The 21,765-nt window shown below is 39.3% G+C and overlaps 2 protein-coding genes across 2 annotated transcripts in view; both read right to left on the bottom strand.

Annotated features, from left to right (window-relative positions):
* The window catches only part of LOC127414763 (adhesion G-protein coupled receptor D1-like), an 89,247-nt gene extending 74,992 nt beyond the window's left edge, over positions 1 to 14,255 (bottom strand). The window contains exons 1-4 of the mRNA XM_051653027.1: positions 14,020 to 14,255; positions 13,882 to 13,918; positions 11,929 to 12,045; positions 5,425 to 5,547 (exon numbers count right to left, since the gene is read on the bottom strand). Of these exons, the coding sequence (XP_051508987.1) occupies positions 5,425 to 5,547; positions 11,929 to 12,045; positions 13,882 to 13,918; positions 14,020 to 14,076 (334 nt within the window). The 5' untranslated portion in view covers positions 14,077 to 14,255. The remainder of the gene's footprint in view (positions 1 to 5,424; positions 5,548 to 11,928; positions 12,046 to 13,881; positions 13,919 to 14,019) is intronic.
* A 3,227-nt stretch (positions 14,256 to 17,482) lies between these two features.
* LOC127414760 (RIMS-binding protein 2-like) overlaps positions 17,483 to 21,765 on the bottom strand; it is a 246,122-nt gene continuing 241,839 nt past the window's right edge. The window contains exon 29 of the mRNA XM_051653018.1: positions 17,483 to 19,163. Within this exon, the coding sequence (XP_051508978.1) occupies positions 18,975 to 19,163 (189 nt within the window). The 3' untranslated portion in view covers positions 17,483 to 18,974. The remainder of the gene's footprint in view (positions 19,164 to 21,765) is intronic.

Raw genomic sequence — 21,765 nt, 5'->3', positions numbered from 1 at the left:
TCTCCACAGGTCGCAAGGACAGGCCTCTTCCTTCCCACGTCCCAGGCTGTTCCGGGGGTGGTCACAAGGAGCCAGGTAAGTGCTTCGACGTCCCAGGACACAGCACGGCCACAACATGGTATGGCACCTCGGGCTCCGCCCTGCCGCAAGGCCCCACCTGCCGGTACGTCCGACGAGATTGTCCCTTTGGTCCCCCTCGCTCGGAGCTTGGATGCGTGGCTTGCGCTTTCCAATCCGTCGCGATGGCTGATCCGGACCATCCGACTCGGCTACGCGATTCAGTTCGCCAGGCATCCGCCCAGGTTCAGTGGCATCCACTTCACCTCGGTGAAGGACGAAAATGCTACTACCTTGCGCGCAGAGATCGCTTCCCTCCTACGGAAGGATGCAATAGAACCTGTCCCTCCAGCCGAGATGAAGAAGGGGTTTTACAGCCCCTACTTCATTGTACTGAAAAAAGCCGGTGGCTTGCGGCCAATCTTGGACCTGCGAGTACTGAACCAGGCTTTCACAGACTCCCGTTCAAGATGCTGACGCAAAAACGCATTCTGGCGAGCGTCCGGCATCAAGATTGGTTTGCGGCGGTAGACCTGAAGGACGCGTACTTCCACGTCTCGCTTTCTACCTCAACACAGACCCTTCCTGCGGTTTGCATTCGAGGGTCGGGCATATCAGTACAAGGTCCTCCCTTTCAGTCTGTCCTTGTCCCCTTGCGTCTTCACGAAGGTCACAGAGGCAGCTCTTGCCCCGTTAAGGGAGGTGGGCATCCGCATTCTCAACTATCTTGACGATTGGCTAATCCTAGCTCACTCTCGGGATATGTTGTGTTCACACAGGGACCTGGTGCTCTCGCACCTCAGCCAACTAGGGCTTTGGGTCAACTGGGAAAAGAGCAAGCTCCTCCCAGTTCAGAGCATCTCTTTTCTCGGTTTGGAGTTGGACTCAGTCTCGTTGACAGCGCGCCTCACGAACGAGTGTGCACAGTCCGTGCTGACCTGTTTGAAGGCACTGAAACTCTTTCAGAGGCTCCTGGGGCATATGGCATCCTCAGCGGTGGCCACTCTGCTTGGGTTGATGCATATGAGACCGCTCCAGCACTGGCTTCAGACTTGAGTCCCGAGATGGGCATGGCACCGCGGGACACATCGCGTGTTCTTCACGCCGATCTGTCACTGCCTCTTCAGCCCTTGGACCGACCTCACGTTTCTACGGGCAGGCGTCCCCTAGAGCAGGTCTCCAGGCGCATCGTGGTTATGACAGATGCCTCCAATATGAGCTGGGGCACTGTATGCAACGGGCACGCAGTCGCCGGCTTATGGACAGGCCCGCGGCTGCGTTGGCACATCAACTGCCTCGAGTTGCTGGCAGTTCTGCTCACCCTGCGGAGGTTCCGGCCATTGATTCAGGGCAAGCACGTGTTAGTTCGGACAGAAAACACGGCAACGGTAGCATATGTCAACCGTCAAGGCGGTCTGCGCTCCCGTTGTATGTCACAACTCGCCCGCTGTCTCCTCCTCTGGAGTCAGCAGCACCTCAAGTCGCTGCGAGCCACTCATGTCCCGGGCGACCTCAACACTGCAGCGGACGCGCTGTCATGGCAGGTTACACTCAGGGGAGAGTGGAGACTCCACCCTCAGGTGGTCCAGCTGATCTGGAGTCAATTCGGGCAGGCACAGGTAGACCTGTTCGCCTCCCAAGAATCCTCCACTTCCCACTCTGGTACGCCCTGACCGAAGCACCTCTCAGTATAGATGCGCTGGCACACAGCTGGCCCCCTGGACTGCACAAATATGCGTTTCCCCTAGTGAGCCTACTTGCACAGACCCTGTGCAAGGTCAGGGAGAATGAGGAGCAGATTGTGCTGGTAGCACCCCACTGGCCCACCCAGACATTGTTCTCGGACCTCACGCTCCTCGTGACAGCCCCCCCCGGAGAATTCCCCTGAGGAAGGACCTTCTTTCCCTGATCATCAGGTTCCTGAGAGGCGCCAGGAGGCTGAATCCCTTCAGACCATGCCTCGTTCCCTCATGGGACCTCTCTGTAGTTCTTCAGGGTCTACAGAGAGCCCCCTTTGAGCCTTTGCAGTCAGCTGAGCTTAAGGCACTCTCCTTGAAGACTGCCCTCCTGACTGCGCTCACTTCCATCAAGAGGGTAGGAGACCTGCAAGCGTTCTCTGTCAGCGAAACGTGCCTGGAGTTCGGTCCGGGCTACTCTCAAGTGATTCTGAGACCCCGACCGGGCTATGTGCCCAAGGTTCCCACGACCCCTTTTAAGGACCAGGTGGTGAACCTGCAAGCACTGCCCCAGGAGGAGGCAGACCCAGCCCTGACGTTGTTGTGTCCGGTGCGCACCTTACGCATCTATTTGGATTGCACACAGAGCTTTAGAGTCTCTGAGCAGCTCTTTGTCTGCTTTGGTGCACAGCGGAAAGGAAGCGCTGTCTCCAAGCAGAGGATCGCCCACTGGCTCATTGACGCCATAACTATGGCATATCATGCCCAGGACGTGCTGCCCCCGGTAGGGCTATGAGCCCATTCTACCAGGGGTGTAGCGGCCTCCTGGGCCTTGACCAGGGGCGCCTCTCTAACAGACATTTGCAGAGCAGCGGGCTGGGCAACACCCAACACCTTTGCGAGGTTCTACAGCCTCCGGGTGGAACCGGTTTCGTCCCGTGTTGTGACACGCACAAGCAGGTAAGTCCGGGACAGCCAGCCGGGTGTATCACTTGCGCATAGCGCCTTTCACCTCCCCTGAGTTGAAGACCTGCACCGTTAACTCCCAGTAGTGTTCACAAACTGTGTTCCCTGGTTAATTTCCTCCGAGCCCTGTGGCAGACGAGTTTTCGGAGAGACTCACTGCCGGCCCAGTACACATGCTAACTAAAGCCCTGTACTGGGTTAGGTGCTCCGCATGTGGCGGTTCCCTGTAGGTAACCCCATGCGACGTATATCTTCCGCCAATTCGTTTCCCTGTTGGCAAACTGCGTCTTCCTTGGGCAGAGGCCCCTCTGCCCCAGTCTCCATGCTTGTAGTAACTCCTCCCCCATAGGGTAGGACCTACCATGGGACTTCTCCACATGGCATACTTCCGACATTGCTTGGCAAGGCCATGTGACGTATTTCCACTTAAATACCCCCCCCTTGGTGGGGTGTGGTCTCCGCGGTGTCCACCCCTTGGGAGGGACACCCCCCGACTAGACTTGGTCAGTCCAGTTGGTTAATACCCCTTTTTTTTGGGGAGTAGCCCGTCTCTATCTTTTGGGTAGTCGACTTGTCCCAAAGGGCCGTTCGACACTCATAACAGTGTTGGGGGAGGTTACGTGTCAGCCTGGTGCACTGGCTACGAGGCACACAGTGGTCTGCCCGTCACATACCGCCAGTTCACGTAACACAGTTCAGCCAGTTGCGGTGTTTTGTACAGGGACCCCTAGTGTCACTACATCGACACAACGTCGAGTGAGTGACAGATAGGGAACGTCCTGGTTACTTGCGTAACCTCCGTTCCCTGATGGAGGGAACGAGACGTTGTGTCCCTCCTGCCACAACGCTGAACTACCCGCTGAAATGGCCGGGACCTTGTCTCGGCTCCTCAGCATAAAACCTGAATGAGTGGTTGCATACCAGCTCCTTTTATACCCGTATATCCGGGGGAGTGCAAATACCACTCGGCAATTTTCATTGGCATTTTATCAAAGAGCAGAGGTGTCTCGGTCTCCCAAGAGTGACCCCTAGTGTCACTACATCGACACAACGTCTCGTTCCCTCCATCAGGGAATGGAGGTTACGCAAGTAACAAGGACGTTTCACAAATTGCTTTCCGAAGCAGCGCCTTAGTCTGAGCTCCACCCCATTAGGCCTTCAGAATTTCTACAGAATCCCTCAACAGTGCAACTGAATAGGCATCTAATGTGAGATTGTCAGATTCATCAGCCAATCAGAATGATTTTATTTGTTCTTGGTGGGTGTGGTCTTTAGGATATGTCTTGGACGAGGCCTTCTAGCTGGCCTTGAGTGACGAAATCACGCTATAAGTGGTGTACATAATTCGAAAGCGAAGAGCACAAGATCAAGCTGTCTGACGAGTTGCCTGTCATTACTGCTGTTGTTGCCATTGAGAAAGATCCTTATGGATTTAAAAACCCAAGATGTTCTGCATGAACGTGTGATTGCTTAATTTATTAAACAGGAAAGGAGGGCTGATTTTCACTTCAAGTAAATTGGTAAGTGCATTTTGCATTGTTATAGCAACATCAGGAGTTAAATTTACTAAGTGTAAATTAGGCTGGCTTGAGCATTCAGTGTCGTTTCAAGTTTTGAAAAGTAATCGTGTACCCTGACGAAACAAAATTTATTGCAAGCAAAATTTAAATCTCAAATATTATTAGACAGCTTTTTCCAGGTATTATAGACCTCTTTGATAGATTCATATAAAAAATTATGATTTTTGAATGTCAGTTCAGGAGACGTTTATTTCACAAAAAATCATGTTGCAGTTAAAATTATGCTTGCTTGAGCATTTAGGGTCGTTTCAAGTTTTGGCTTTCATGCATGACGTTTTTTTTAATTTATTTTTTTATGTCAGTTGGTGTTATATGCAACGTAATGTATGATGTCCACAGGGTGTCTTATTTATTGTGAAACTGTGTTTATTTAATGGTATGAATTGCACAGAAGGCCTATACTTAAAATGCACGCCACTGGTATATGCAGTATGAGAGATTTATTAACAATCTTAGTAGGCCGGTCATTTTTGACCAGGAACACAAAAGGTGTTAGCATAAACGAACACAACACAAGGGTTAAAAAGCTTACACACAAAGGTAAAAAAGTTACAATTTAAAAAAAAAAAGTTTGCGTTTGTGTGTGTATGTGTGTGATAAAACCATTTAAAATACAGTACCAAAGTATGAAAACCAAAATCTAGTCCATGACTAAATAAGTGATACATCAACAACATAATAGGCATTCAAGCCTGATTTTCGTAATCCTCAGGCTATAACCAAACACCAAATACTTTTTTCGATACACACTGATATCTAACTTTAGACATCAAGGATCTTTATTAGATCCAGGCCACTTCATCACAAACAATATTGCAAGCCTTGATTTGGTCAACCTCTGGAATATGTTTTATGAATAAAACATATTCTTTTTTATGAGGAAAGGAATGTGCACTGATACAGATGAATAACAGATGATATCAGCTTTCATACACAAAAACTTGATGAAAGCTGATATATTTGCTTTTTAGAGGCAACAAATCTTGCATTGCCATAAACCTCATTTTTTTTATCCATTAGCCTTTACAACGTCATGCAAACTAAAGCAACACATTATTCAACTTTTATACATGTATGACCATATAAAGATGTTTATGCACATATATAACAACAGGAAAGAGTGTATTAAGATAACAAAAACTCACCCTCAGGTCCACACAGAGTAGGATCACTTATGCAGGAGTCCTTATAGTTGCCAAAGTGGAGGAAGGTTGCCCCATTATCACCGTTCAGATAGATGCCCTTATTCACCATTCCTTCTATTATGTCTACATGAAGAGAGAGTGACCCATACGATTAAAACCCTTGAGATAAATCTTGGTGATCATCTCTAAGATCAGGATGAAAAAAGCACAACAGTTCATAATCCCCTCAATGCAAATTCCCTAATTCTGTCATTCTTGAAATTGTCATTTACATTTCTCCTAAAAAAACAAAAAACATGGACCTAAAAACCTTCTAGGTATGGGCAAATAATCATTGATTACCTAACTGAAAGATAAAAAAAAATGTAATTTGTTCATGTAATATTGACCAGAGAGTTGTTAGGGGGAAATCCTAAACTTTCACCCATATGGTAAAAATGTGTGTATTTTTCTCTGTTTCACTTTATACAACATGAGCAGATCTCCAAAATTATGAGGAATTAGGGAATTAAGAAGCCCCTATTTGAAAAATGTAACTGCTGATGAGTAGGGATGTGTGAGACTAGTCGACTAAACAGTTCTGATGCTGCTAGACAACACTGGAATTTTAATATTTCCCCCCAATAAACAGATCAACATTTTTACACATTTAAGTTTGGCTTTATATTTTTACAGAGGCTGTGCTGAAATTACTTTCAAATTAATGTTACATATTATAAATAGAATTAACAATACAAATATTATTTAAAAAAGAGGATATCTGGAGCAGATACAGAGTTTAATTTCACCTCAGGCTGCGCGTGCTTCTTCCCTCTCTCACTCGCGGCACGCAGGAAAATGTCCTCTCGCTAGACAAGCAAACTCAGCAAAGTAGTTATGAAATCACTTTGGTGGTGGTGCGGGAATCAGATTTCCAAACATTTGAAAGTCCCTAAGGATGTTTTTACATTTGAGTCTTCTTTAAATCTGTGCATGCTTGTACGTTATTTTTCCGCTGTGCAGGCTTTTTCAAGTGCAGGATAGCCGCCTCAGGTAAGTCAAGTCCCGTATTTCACCAGACCATGTCGACATGTTAATTTTGCTCATCAAAAAATGTATGCTTTTGAGTAAGTAGCCAAGAAGATGACTGTTTATTTTAAACAAGGTGCCGACTGCTTAATGGGTTAAACTATCTTTTATTCTGTGTGCACTTCATGTCTAGAATACATTAGGTTTATTGTAGGCTACAACACAGGCCTATTTTTTCTATCCTATGGTTACTTTTTTTTACATCGTAACTGTTATTAGTTAATGTTATTTACCGAACATCTGTCATATTAGATCAATAGCCAATATGTCGTGAAATATGCGCAACTTTTCAGCACATTCGTAAATTTGGCTTAGTCTACCTGTTAATTATTTTCAACAATGTCCTGACTTACTTAATATGTTAAGGAATGTTTACGTGGTGAATTCTGTTTAGAACAGGCTGGGTTGCTCTATTGGTCCTGCACTATTCATTCAGTTGTTTTCAATAAATATGCCTGTTAAATATTCGCTAATGTTTATTCAGTCAATGCGTGTCATGTTCTATATTTAATGTACAATGATCATAATGCAATGCGAGCACGTCGCAGATAAATGCCCCTTTTCAGTGGAATGTAGCTTCAGATTTGGAATAGATTAAGTATTTTAAATGGGTTGCACAAACAAAAAAATTTTCTACTGTTTTCTGAAGGTTGGTTTCTTAATAGACTAGTCGACTTCAAAATTTCCATTTTAAACATCAGTGAAATTAGTCGTTCAGCACATCCCTACTGATGAGTCAACGTGGTTAGATCTTTGTCAATGGTAGGTTGTTCCTCAGCTAGGGCAGTGACTTTGGTCAGTAAATCCTCCTTTATTAGACTTAAAAACATCACAGTGGAAGCCGTAGCACCATCCAACCTCATGAATGGATGTGTTGAGAGAAGAAATTATCATGGAAAAGAGAGCACAGTGAAGACACCATGAATGGCAGAAGAAAGAGGGGAGACAGAATGAAGTATGGAGCGAGTAAACAAGATAAAGAGGTAAAGAGGATTGAACATCCATCAATGCAGTGAGATCCAGGGTATCGGCATGTATTAGTGAGGAAGCATGCAGTAGTTGTATAGAGCACCTTAAAAGTGGCTTTTTAGATTTTTAGGGTTTTGATAAAGGCAACTGAGCTATGACAAAAGTGCCATCCTACAGTCAAAAACTAAACATAGGACATATTCTATTCCAGGCTTTGAATTTATTACGGATTGACATCCCCACTCACCTCACCCCACCAAATGAAGTCATAACAACAGTTTGGGGGGCTTAAAAAGTACATATTCTAAACAGCCTTAACTCTACATATTACATAAGGAACATATCAATGGTGCTTTCAGTAACCACAAAAGTTAGATTACAAGTTACAGACACCAAATAGGTGCTCGGAAACAGAAGTAGGTAAGAGGCCAGAGTAGGTAACCAAAGGTAACCAGTAGGCAACTATCTATAAGGATCTATATCCAGTGATACATTGAGAAAATAATGCAATTGTCATTGTTTATCGCTCCATTATAGATTTACTGTACATTTTTTACCAGCCTGATCTTATGAATTTTATGCAACTCTGGCAACAGATTTGCAAAAGGACATTGTGTTTCTTTGCTCGAAACACAGCAGTTCTTAGGTGAAATGTCCACTGAGTGGTGCTAAAAGTTAGTTAAATGTTCAACCAAACAGATGAGGTTTTTAAGGTTAATGCTCTATCAAGTTTTAAATCAAAAACACCAACATCCCCACCCTAAACCTTAAACCTAAACAATGGTGTCAAAAAAGCAAATGTGAGATGAAAAAGAGATGAGGTTTTTTAAGGTTTTTAAAGTTAATCACTATCGATTTTAAATCAACAAAACCAAAATCCATACCTTAAAGGGATAGTTCACCCAAAAATGAAAATTCAATCATTGTTTACTCACCCCTGTGTTATTATAACCCTTTCTTTCTGTTTCTTAACACAAAGGGAGAAATTGTGAAAAACATTTGTGCTCAGTGATGCCATAAAATGGCAGTTTATGGTGACCATCTCTTCAAGCTTCAAAAGGACACAAAAGTATAATTCAGAAGTCTAATAAATTATTGTATGTGACTCATATCTTGTTCTGAAGGAATATGATAAGGTTTTGTGAGAAACAAACCGAAATCTAACGTATTATTATGTGAAACTCGTGAGGCAGGGCATTTAAGCGAAAAATCTTTTGTTTTGATTCAACAGGACCACCAGCGATATTAACAACAGAAAACACAACGTAGCTGCACACAAACCAGAGAACAGAACTAACAAAACATGTCTAAAGATTTGAAGTCAAAAAATAGATGCATTTCAATGACAAGCCTTATTTGCTTGAACTGGAGTCAAACAGAGAGGTGGGGCTGAAGGTAGCTAGGTTTCTATATTTGGTGTCGCTCCGGGTAACCCTGTCCGTTGTGAAATAGCACCAGTCCAAAATCAATCTGATAACATTACATTGAAGCCAGCATCTCACTTGCTGTTTAAAATTACTTGATTTTGGCCGAGAATGTTACACCTACCGACTGTTTTTGCGGAGATGTCTTCAGGCGGAGGTCACACACACACACAGAATAGAGGTGACAGACATTCCCGCTCCCTCCACCTTTTTCTCTGGTTCACTGGTATGCAAAACCTCCAAACCTCCAAAGAACTGCAGTCTCCTGTCTGACTGCATCTGGGTGTGTATGTGTAGCTGCCTTCAGCCCCATCTCTCTGTTTGATTGGACTCCGGTTCAAACAAATAAGGCTGGGCATAGATATTCATATTTTCGACTACAAACTCTTCGGACATGTTTTGTAAATTCTGCTCTCTGGTTTGTGTGCAGCCATGTTATGTTTTCTGTTCTTAATATCGCTGGTTGTCCTGTTGAAGCAAAACAAAATGAGTTTTCGCTTGAATGCCTCACCTTGCGAGCGGCAGCGTAACTACTTTTGCTCTTGTGCAAAGAGCTCTAAAGTTCGTGTAGACTCGAGCACAGGAGATCAACGGTTGGTCAAGAGTTTCACTTAATAATACATTAAATTTGAGTTTGTTTCTCACCAAACCTTATCGTGTTCCTTCAGAACAAGACATGAGTCACATACAATAATTTATTAGACTTCTGAATTATTTTAAAGTTTGAAGAGGTGGTCACCATTCACTGCCATTGTATGACATCACTGAGCACAAAGTTTTTTTCACAGTTTCTCCCTTTGTGTTAAGAGACAGAAAGAAAGGGTTATAACAACACAGGGGTGAGTAAACAATGACTGAAATTGTCATTTTTTGGGTGAACTAATCCTTTAAAACTTAAACCTAAACGATGGTGTCAAAAAAGCAAATGTGAGATGAAAAAGAGATGAGGTTTTTAAGGTTAATGCACTATCGAGTTTTAAATCAACAAAACCAACATCCCTACCCTAAACCTTAACCCTAAACCTAACCGATAGTGTCATAGAAGCAAATGTAAGATGAAGCAAACAAATAAGCTGTGCAAATGAGAGTGCTCAAGAAACCACTGCTTCTTTGACACTTTCGGCATGACACTTTTCTGTAAAGCCACTTTTTTTTTAAACACTTTTCAACTTGTTGACTCATATTATCTTCAGGATTTGTACCCAGTCCTCAGTTGAACTACCATGCTAGTTGATCACGTTCAAACAAGCTTGAAAATGTAGTTGGTTATATAGTGCATACGTTAAAATGGATCGCCTCACAAGTCATGTGCTATAGTAAAAGTGTTTAGATGTTACAATATAGCACTGTGTGAGGGACAGAATACGTATCAATGAACTGAGAATCTGTTGTTTTACACGTGACTCAATTTTACTAGTGTGAAAGTGAGTAAAAGTCATGGTAAGTGCAGCACTTCTAGTTTTTATGATATGTATGAGCCACGTTAAAATCATTTTGCAAAAATAACGTGATTCTACGAGACTAGGTTGTATCTTACATACAGCACAAAAACTTTAGTGTTTTGTTGTAAAAGTCATTAAGATTGACTATTGGCTAATTGTGCTAGGGGCGTCAAAAGACAATTTGGGTTGCACGAAATTAATCTTGAAATCTCATGGAGGGGTAATGCTTGTTTGGCTGCGTCATTTGTTGCAAATGTACTGGCTCATAGAGACCATCAAAAATCACATAACAATGGCAGATTTCGGCAGTCTTTCAAAGTTCCACAAAGACATTGGATCCATTAAAATCTGTGTTTGTAAAACTTACGAAAGATTGTGATTGAGCCATTTGATTTCAGTGAAGAATGTCCGACTCAACAGAACAAAACAATGCATGCTTGTTTGAGCCTAATGTAAACTGTAACAGATAATAGGATTCAATGTTGAGGTTTCTTACTCTAATGACGTCCTTCTGATATACAGAGACTACATAAACAATCACATAAATGAGAATAACTGATGCCATTTCACGACACCCTAGCTTTGTTGTACACTGTGTTAAGTTTGAACACACATTCAGAAATACTAGCCTGTGATTAATTAATGCGGGAGTGCCTCACCTACAGTTGCAGAAATGTTAGTGTAGGCAGAGTCATTGGTATACACAGAAGAAGAATTATGGGTAGTCAGAACAGTGTGGTTGTGGATTCTGAGAGCTGTGATGGAGAGAATGTAGAAACAACAGTGAAAAACAAGAGAGAAAGAACATAAAACAGGTGATTCAGGTACAGACACATGAACATATGAGCACAAAGACATCAGACATAAAAAAGGGACATTGTCAGGCATGGTGGACAAGATGACTGGTGACAGGCAATGAGTGTAACGTTCAGCTGTATTATTTTATCTGGTGGAATAGTTATACACACACAATGCAGTAAGTCATCTTTCTGCTCCACACATGGGGAAACATTGGGTTGACTACAGATGTTCTAAGTCTGAGAGTCTCAGAGAATTTCTCTCAGCCTTCCATTTGTTCTGAATTAGCCAACACAGAACAATTGCCATACTGTACTCACACTGGGAATAAACCAGCCCAGTCCAGCAATAAACTCCATTAGAAGATCCAGTTCATAAACATGCACATGTAATTTTTCACATTTTAGTTTTTTGCAGAAACAAAATTAATTATCTATGTATCTGGTTTGTATGTTTAACAGATCAGTTTATCAAATGCGCACTGCAGAGTTATGTGACTTGTGTTCACACACACACACACACACATTCAAGAAAAAGCTCCAAGCCACTGGGCTAAATTGTGCTTACATTTGACACCCTTAAATGTCACAGTAATTTTTCATCACAACTGAGGTAATCATGTGAGTAATTCCTCAACATTTTGACTCAAATGAGGAAGAACTAAGGACAGCTGCAAAGCAATAGAGATCTCTGTGCCTAAGAAAGACGTGACCATTAAAGAATGTTAAACAACTGTGGTGACAGAAAGAAAGAAAGAAAGAAAGAAAGAAAGAAAGCAGGTATGACGCAGCATGTTCACATACTTATGTTAGTCCCATTAACATGACCTGTTCTGTTCCCAAACTTGTCAGAAAAACCATTGATCCCTTCCACTGAATCCAGAGGCCAGTAATGTGATGCTGTCTCCAGCACCTGCAGGCCTAGATTAGAACACACACACACAAACATCAATGTATATTCACAACGCACACAAAGGCAAACGTAACAAGGTTACAGTGTGTGTTTGTAGAAGAGCTCAATCCATTACTTTTTTTTTTTTCATTTTTCTCAATGTTTTATTTTTTTTTTACTTGTTTGTTTTCTGTTTATCTCGCTAAATTAAGTTGGCAGAGTTGTGTGGCATCCATTGAAACTATCTTGACACCAGTTTTACTTGATGCCAGTCGTCACTGGTTCTGTCCAGTTCAAACCTTTCTCAGCTGGTCAATTTGGATAAATTTTTAATTTTGGTTATGTTTTGAAAAACTCCTTGAGCATAACAACAAGCATATAGAAGAGGCTACATCTGTGGTATAACATTGATTACCACACACACACACACACAAAACTGATTGATAACTACGTCCCTCCTTTTCTTTTAAAAAAAGCAAAAATTGTAGTTACAGTGAGACACTTACAATGGAAGTGAATGGGACCAATTTTTGGAGGGTTTCAAGGCAGAAATATGAAGCTTATAATTTTATAAAAGCACTAGCATTAATTCTTCCATTAAAACTCATGTATTATTTGAGCTGTATTGTTGTTTAAATAATAATTTTTACAGTCATTTTAGGGTTTTAGGATTTGTTGGCATTACATCGTTGTCATGGCAAGTTGTAAATTTGGCTATAACTTTACACAGAAAAGGTTAGTAATAGATTTTATCACACTAAAATCGTGTTAACTCGCATACTGTATACATATTGTGGCTATATTTTTGAAACAGTGAGTATTTTAACGTTTATGGACTGGTCCCATTCACTTCCATTGTAAGTGCCTCACTTTAATCTCGATTTTTGCTCTTTTTTTTAAAGAAAATGATGGACAAGTTGAAAATGTATTTATTTATTTATTTTTTTAATCAACATTATGCCATTAAGCTTAACTTGTATTGAACCCAGAATAGTCCTTTAATAGTGCTTAAACTGGACAGTTAAGAAATATCTCTTTGTAACAATCATCCCACTCAACCTGTTTGGAATAAACAACACTTTGCATCTTCCGATCAATTTTTGTTGTTGTAAGCCAAATAGGCTGCTCATATCATGAAACAAATGATTTAAAAGTCAGTCTAAAACTGCTTTTTCAGCCATGGACTTTTCAACACCAGTCTCCCAAAACAAAGTGATACGCTACGTCTTTTTCCTACATTATTTGAATTTATATTGTATTAATATTGCTGCTCTCATCATTTCATACCATTCATGATATAGGCCATACATTAAACCAAAAGATGACGCAAAGGTGCGCACTATTTTCCTCACCCAATTTAATGTAGGATATCATTTTCATATGACTAGATAAGGTCTTAAAGCCGTTTTAAAGCGGAGAAAATGGTGTTGGTCTCCATTTGTTGATGCGTGAACAGAACTTTACGAGAAATATCGTTAAACTGACATAAAATTCGGTCTGTCGTTTATTGTATCGAGAGTACAGTGACGTCTTCATTTGACGACTAACAATATAAGAACATTTATAAAAGTGAGGTGATTTAAAGCACATTGATTATTTGTGCAAGTCAAGAAAGATAAAAAAAAATGCTTGTTGATTATTTTACTGGTAATAATATTAATGAAACAATAAAGCTAAACTGAATTAAATGTCCCTTTTAAATTTCACATATTATGAGACGAATAACATTAGTCGAAAACATTACAATAACATCAAAGTGAAATCAAATAAAATGTAAACTTCAGTTATAAAATGCGCAGTAGTGTTGTTCGTCTTGTTGGTCTAAGTTGTGAAGTAATTTTCAGTTGTAAATGTTTAAGTCTTACCCGATTGTTTGGAAGGCGTTACTGTTTCACTTCGAACCTGTAAGAAAAAAAACATCCAACTTCACAAACAGCTTAATATAATAACAACATATGAAAAACATGCACTGTCCTGACCATAAAACTATTTAAATACCTCACCTGACAAGCGCTCAGGAGAGTCGTTATAAGTAAGACTTTACAGTATATTAAGTCCATTGTTTTATACGGAGTTTTCTTCAACAGAAAAAGGTCACAAAACAACTCCAAATTTATATTGCGCTGTAAATGTTAAACGCGCATATCACTGCGCTTATCGACATCAATGTAAATAAATAGTTTGGCTATGACTAGTTGAGGAAAAATAGTTATGGTTTCATCAGTGATGCTAAAAGGAGTTCAATATTTAATAAAGAACAATTATATGGCAGGAAACTAAATATTTCAGAGTTTTGTAATCCATCGTTTCAGAGTCAGTCAGAATCAGTCGCTGCGCTCGAGCTCTCATCAGTGGGTTGAGCCCACTGGGCGGCAAAAGATTCTACAGAACAGCCATTTCTAATGGGACACAACGCCGCCTTCCTCTAGGGGGCGCATGGGGAAAGCCAAATCCTCCATTAGGCAGCATTCAAATCTCAGGACGTTTTTTTTCTTACTGCAGATATTTGTACAATAAAATGTGTAATAGTTTAAATCTATTCGTTACAAGTATTGTTACATGACATACAAATGGATATCAGTCCCAAAAATCTTTACAAAAATTATGGAAAAATAAAGATAAAATAAAATGAAATAAATAAATGCCAAACCAGTAATCTCAGAACACTATGATTGGTCTTACCTAACCGGAGTTGAGAAAAGGAACAGACATCACGTGACAACATCTGTCGCTACACCAGCGATAGATAATACATAAAAAAAAATAAAAAATAAAAATAATAATAATAATAATAATAATAAATAATAATAATAATAATAATAATAAACCTTGGTGAAGAATTAATATGGGATAGTTTTTTTTTTTTTTTAAGCCATTAAGCATGACCAATTAAATCCAACTAAACATTGTGAGGTGGAGCTTCAGAGCTACTTCAAATGCTTTCAAATGTAATTAAATTTATTCTGCATTAACACTCTGCATTAAAATAAGTAACTAATCATAACTAATACATAACTAAACTATTTATCTGCATTAAGATAAATAACTAAAATTGGTGTATTATTCCTGAGTGCACTATGTATGTGTGTGTGTATGAGCAAGAATGAGAGACTTTGAAAGTGTTTGCAATGTAGGCCTAGTAGGTTATATTAAAAGACACAAGCAAACACATATAAATAATTTGTATACACTTTTTAAGAATGGAAATCGATTCACCTGCATGCAGTTCTGGACTTAGTGCGCCATCTCGTGGCAGTCCTAAATACGGTGACCTTCATTAAATCACCTGTACAGCATACTGTTAACACTCACCCTAAAACTGTAGAAAAGTGACTTTTGAGTTTATAAAATAAAAACATACAACAGCGTGTATAAAATATCAAATTTATTTTGATATAAAACTGCACACGCACACAATATTTGATAACCATCAATATAGGCTTATAATTCTTTATCATACAGCTAGCACACAATTTGCAGACTTGAAAACAGTATGGTTTGAAGACACCATGAGGAAAGCTTGCATTGTCAGATTATAAAGTTTAATGTACAAAAAAGGCAGTCTGAAAAGCAAGTATAAACATTTAAAAAGAATGTACAAATGGACAAAAAGTACAAAAAGAGCAGCAGTCACTCAAACATGTAGAAGCAATGCTCTGTAACATATGTTATGACTAAACGACTCTGCAAAAAAAAAAAAAAAAAAATATATATATATATATATATATATATATATATATATATATATATATATATATATATATATATATATATATATATATATAGTTATTCTGATGAATTAAAATGCATTTGGCTGTAAATTGTACAAAATATCCAGAATGTTTCTCATATATTCCTGTTTTTGGCAGTCTCGGCCCATGCTTGAAAATTTACTTTGGGGCATAGTGAAAGGGTGAGATGACAAACAAATAAGATGAACAGAGAAGATGACCAAGAAATACAGTACAAATTGGAAGTTTTTGGGAGCTTGCAAAACTGTTGGAAATGTTTCTGTGAAGGTTTACCTTAGCCATACATTAACAATTTCTCATTTCCTTTACCCTTATCAAGTACAGAATATGCATTGTAATGTACTCTTAAAAAAAAAAATAAAAATTATTTGGTTTGAATGCTGGGACATCAGTGAGCCCATAACCAAACTGAGGGAAATATATATGTGTTTGTAATGAGGCGTGAGACCCCAATTCCTACCTTTGACACAACATCTCACTCATGAGATTTGCACAACACAACACTTGGTCACACAACTTTGAAATACACTGTTTTTTGTTTTTTGTTTTTTATGAGAATGAAAGCTTTGACATTACTGCACACAAAACATGGACAAATCTCACCCAACTGACTGGACACAACACCAACCATTGTGCATTGTATAAGGCAAATATAAGGAGGTTTACTTCCACTAGGAGTTTCATGGCCTTTCAGTGCTAAAAATGTAATCAGAAGTGGCAGAGCATATTGGTTTCCCCTTATAATATTTGTTCAGTCACTGCAAAACCTACCTTTCATACTTGTGCTAAAATATATGGTAGGTTATCTTTCTTTTATAACATGAACTCTATATCATGTGAAATGTGCCAAATAGTTTATAGTTATCGTCCTGAGACCCGAGCGTGACTACTGTGTCCATTTTCCATTTCCCTTTTTGATATGTAACTAGTAGCCCCTAAGAAACACACACACATATATATATATGCATGTATATCAGCCAAAACATTAAAACCACCTAATATTGTGTAGGTCCCCCTCGTGCCGCCAAAACAGTGCCAACCCGCATTTCAGAATAGCATTCTGAGATGATATTCTTCTCACCACAATTGTACAGAGCGGTTATCTGAGTTACTGTAGACTTTGTCAGTTCGAACCAGTCTGAGTTCTCTACATTCTAGAGACTGTTGTGTGTGAAAATCCCAGGAGATCAGCAGTAACAGAAATACTCAAACCAGCCTGTCTGGCACCAACAATCATGCCTCGGTCCAAATCACTGAGATAAATTTTTTTCTCCATTCTGATGGTTGATGTGAACTGAAGCTCCTGACCCGTATCTGCCTGATTTTATGCACTGCAGCCACACGATTGGCTGATTAGATAATCGCATGAATGATTGTTTGTACCAGACTGGCTGGTTTGAGTATTTCTGTAACTGCTGATCTCCTGGGATTTTCATGCACAACAGACTCTAGAATTTACTCAGAATGGTGCCAAAAACAAAAAAACATCCAGTGAGCAGCAGTTCTGTGGACGGAAATGTCTTGCTGACGAGAGAGGTCAACAGAGAATGGTCAGACTGGTTTGAACTGACAAATTCTACAGTAACTCAGATAACCACTCTGTACAATTGTGGTGAGAAGAATATCATCTCAGAATGCTATTCTGAGATGTGGGTTGGCGCTGTTTTGGTGGCATGAGGGGGACCTACACAATATTAGGCAGGTGGTTTTAATGTTGTGGCTGACTGGTGTATATATATATATATATATATATATACACACACACACACACACACACACACACACACACATATATATATATTTTCTAGAGCAAAAAGTTTCCCTAAAAATGTATGTCCACATATGTGGGACATCAAATCAGGACAGTGGGACTAAGTTGTGAAATTTAAATAATACTAAACTATAGAAAGTCTTTTTTTATTTTTAATTTTTTTATCAAATTGTTTATTATGTTTCCAGGAGTGTTGGTTATTCATGTTTTTGAGACGTTACAGACATTACATCAGAAATTAGTATAATTCATTCTGATTCAAAGTAATGGTCAGCATCATCCAATCACTGCCAACCATATTAATATAAAATTATACTTTATAAATTCTGAATCTACAGGTATGTACAGATTACCATTGTCCCATGTCTGTCAAACATAATCTGCAGCCTAAAATGAACTTTTGGTCAGATTTTAGAAGTGAAGCACTTAGCTGCATAGAGAGCTATAGGTTGCTCTTTTGCTTTCTATTTAGTGAATGACTTAACCTCCAGTGTACTGTTTGTCTGCACTGGTCTCAGAACAGTTCGAAATGCACCTTATATTCATCCTACTTCCATATACAGTAAAGCCTCTGAAAGCAACATTTTTCAGCTTTTGTATGAACTCACTGATTCTCAGTGTGATAATGCACAGTAAAAAACAGGATTTCTAAGGAAAAAATGTGCTAAAGTACACAGTAGTGTACAATGTGTTTAGCAGCATGGCGTTTCACAATAAATCACTCAAATTTTTAAAATGGCATATCGGACAAAACTACAGACTCTAAATTTTTGACTCAAACAGGTTTAATGTAAAAACTTAATTAGGTTTTTTACCAAATGTAGTTTTGTAGGCATTTCTCCCAAAGACAAACTCTGCTGTCATCGGTGCCATGTTGTTTTGTCACGTCACCTTTACTGACATCACAGTCTCCTGAACTAAGATCAATTGGTTAAAATGAATTTAAATAATGCATTGCGAAGCCATAATTCAATGTCCACACGTGTATGCGGGGTGGCACGAGGTTAAAGTTTGTTAAAAAAGTAACAATAATTGTCAATTAAAGAACTGAATGTTCCTTTATTCACTAAAATATTCAGAAATTCATAAATCTGTCTTTTGCTTACCATTATATTGCACATTGTCCTAGAAACCCCTTGTACATTAAAGAATTTAGGACTTAGTAACTCATGTGTTTCTGTGCTTTTAATAAGCAAATATGGGCAAACAGGACTTGCAGTGTTTAGGGTTACAGTTTAAATGGTATAAAGCTGAACTCCCCACTAATGGTCATGAAAGCCCTAGTTTCCACCTCTTCCCTTTCTCTTTTCCATACCGATTCCATGTGATGACAAGAAATGGGGAAAAAAAAATATTTTCTATCTTTTGGTTCTCAGATATTTTCTTTCCACAATTCAAACATCCTTAACCCAGTTGAGAGGAGGGTCATTTGAAACTATTTGACAGCACCAAGCTTTTTCATCAGATTCTTTCCTTTGGAGAGCAGTCCTGTTTTCTTAAAGTCAGCTCGGGGGCGCCGGACGGGACTGCCGGGCCCCTGTGCTGCGGGGCCGGACCCCGGGATGTGTGGGTGCACTGTAGGGGTGGCACTTCTTCTGGAAGGGCCCACTTTTTCCACGGGTACCTAATGGAAGACCCGCAAGGGACAGTTCAGGGCTAGATGTTTAAAAAGAATAGAAAGTGTTTCGTTGCCTTTTAAATCATCTCAAAGTCATTACTGTACATTAGACACTCCATCTCCTCTCACAGTCCTTTCTGTCCCAGCAGGGCCACCATACAGTCAATTTGGAATCAATAGTACATATTGCATTGTGGATACACCCAGACAGAATAGGGGGTGGCTCTCTAAACAGTCATTTATAAATTATATGTGGGAATCTGTGTATAGAGCCATTTTTTTTGGAAACCAGTATGAATGATGAAACTTCAAAAATCTCATGCACTTTACGTATTTTCCAAGGAAAAGCTGGTTTACAGAACTGTTCTAACTATTCATAAGATCATTTGTGCAATGACAATCTTAAACGTTCGTCAAACATGGACTTATTTAAAACAGTAACATCACAGAAATATGATTTTTCAGATTATTTCACATTTTTCAGATTTTTAGTTGGAGGCATATACAATTTAGTGACAACTAATTTCTAGGAACTTGCCTTTTATACTCCATAATGTGCCTTTAGTAATATCAGTAGTATAGTTGCATAAAACAACGCTGGCATGCCCAGACAAAATTTTACTTAATCTTAAGCATCTAACAGAGATATATATAATATAGTATGATAATAGTGATGAAGAGAGAAGATAAGTATTTAATTTACCAGTCTTTTGAAGTAATCTATCACCTTTCAGCATGGTGAGCAACTTCATCAAGGGTGTTGGAGCCAAATCAAACCTGCTTTAAAAAAGCTTCATTTACAAAAGTGGCTGCAAGATATCTTCAGTTAAATAAAAATAATTACACCAAGCTTAGGAAACAAGATAAATAAACTGATTTTATCTAAATCTTTAGAGGGGGAACCGTGATGATTTTATGCTTGTTTGCAACTGTTTTTTTTTGTTTTGTTTTTTTAATAATGCCTATAGAGTTAATGGAAAAAGTGCACCCCACAAACACACATTTATGACTTGGCTGATCATCATTAACTTTGAAAACTTTTTAGTGTGAATTTGCTCTCAGTGAGTGCAGTATGTAAGGGTGCACAGCTTCAGAAGGAAAGGAGAGGGTTTGTCCCAAGGGTTACACTAGGAATCTACTAAACTGCACACAATAGAGAAGAGAAGGGGTGGGGGGAGTACAAGGTCAGGGGTCTGAATTCTGACCGTGCAACCAGGGCCTTGTAGCTTCTTATGATTTATAATAGGAGTCAATGAAAGACGAACATTGTAATGGACAACACCCAGAGAAACAACTGAAGATACCTGCTGTGCCTGTCTAATTGGACCAATCACAGTAACTCTAAACAATGTTATTGATGTGTAGTGCTAAGGTGAATCTCACGAAAACATGTCCAGGTCACACTGCACCCCAAAATAAAAATAAAACAACAAGAAAGTACATTTTGCATAAAGACAATGAAGGACCATTAAGATGTGACATTATATTCATGACAATTAAGCACATTTTGCCCCCAAATCTCATTATCGTAATGCATCCGGTCATTTTACTCTTTAATTTTCATTATTCTCAATGGTAATTCTCATCAAATTCTCACTACTGTAATACAATGTTTTTTTTTTTTTTTTTACATTTAAATCACCAAAATTTAAAATACTTTACAATTTGAATATATATATATGGCATTACAGTAATAAGAATAACATGCTGAGAATGAGAGGTTTTTTTGCATTGCGGTAATGAAACTAATGAGACTAAGGGTAATGTGTCATGAAATAATGTCACAATGACCCTATCATGGGCTTCATTTTCCTTAAAGGGATAGTTCACCCAAAAATAACAATTCTCTTGTATTCACCCTCATGGCATCCCAGATGTGTCTGACCTTCTTTCTTCTGCAAAACACAAACAAAGATTTTTAGAAGAATATTACCATGCAAGTGAATGGTGACCAGAACTTTGAAGTTTCAAAAATCACATAAAGGCAACATAAAAGTAATCCATAAGACTCCAGTGGTTAAATTCATGTCTGATCAACAGATAAATATTTAAGCCCTTTTTTTCTATAAATCTCCACTTTCACTTCCAATTTCAAAATGTGAAAGTGAAAGTGGAGATTTATAGTAAAAAGGACTTAAATATTGATCTGATTCTCACACACACCAATTATATCAATTCTGAAGACATGTATTAAACCACTGGATTCTTATGGATTACTTTTATGTTGCCTTTATGTGATTTTTGAAACTTCAAAGTTCTGGTCACCATTCACTTGCACTGTATGGACCTGAGCTGAAATATTCTTCTAAAAATCTTTGTTTGTGTTCAGCAGAAGAAAGAAAGACATACACATCTGGGAAGGCATGAGGGGGAGTAAATGATGAAAGAATTTTAAAATATACCAGTAATTGGTCTGATTTTTTTGATGATTTTTGGGAGAAATATGTTGGCATGTTCTTGACAGGTTTCGTTACATTCACCCGCTCATGATTTGGTAGGTGGATGTTTTTCAAAAATGTGAAATGGTAATACACTGGTCATAAGAATGATTAGGGGCATGCCGATAAGTGTTTGTGTGCCTGGGTCTGTACAGTATATAATACTGTAT

This window comes from Myxocyprinus asiaticus, chromosome 24 (genome assembly GCF_019703515.2).
Source record: "Myxocyprinus asiaticus isolate MX2 ecotype Aquarium Trade chromosome 24, UBuf_Myxa_2, whole genome shotgun sequence".
NCBI classification, from domain to species: domain Eukaryota; kingdom Metazoa; phylum Chordata; class Actinopteri; order Cypriniformes; family Catostomidae; genus Myxocyprinus; species Myxocyprinus asiaticus.
The sequence above is the reverse complement of the archived record's forward strand: the minus strand, read 5'-3'. Positions and strand labels throughout refer to the sequence as shown.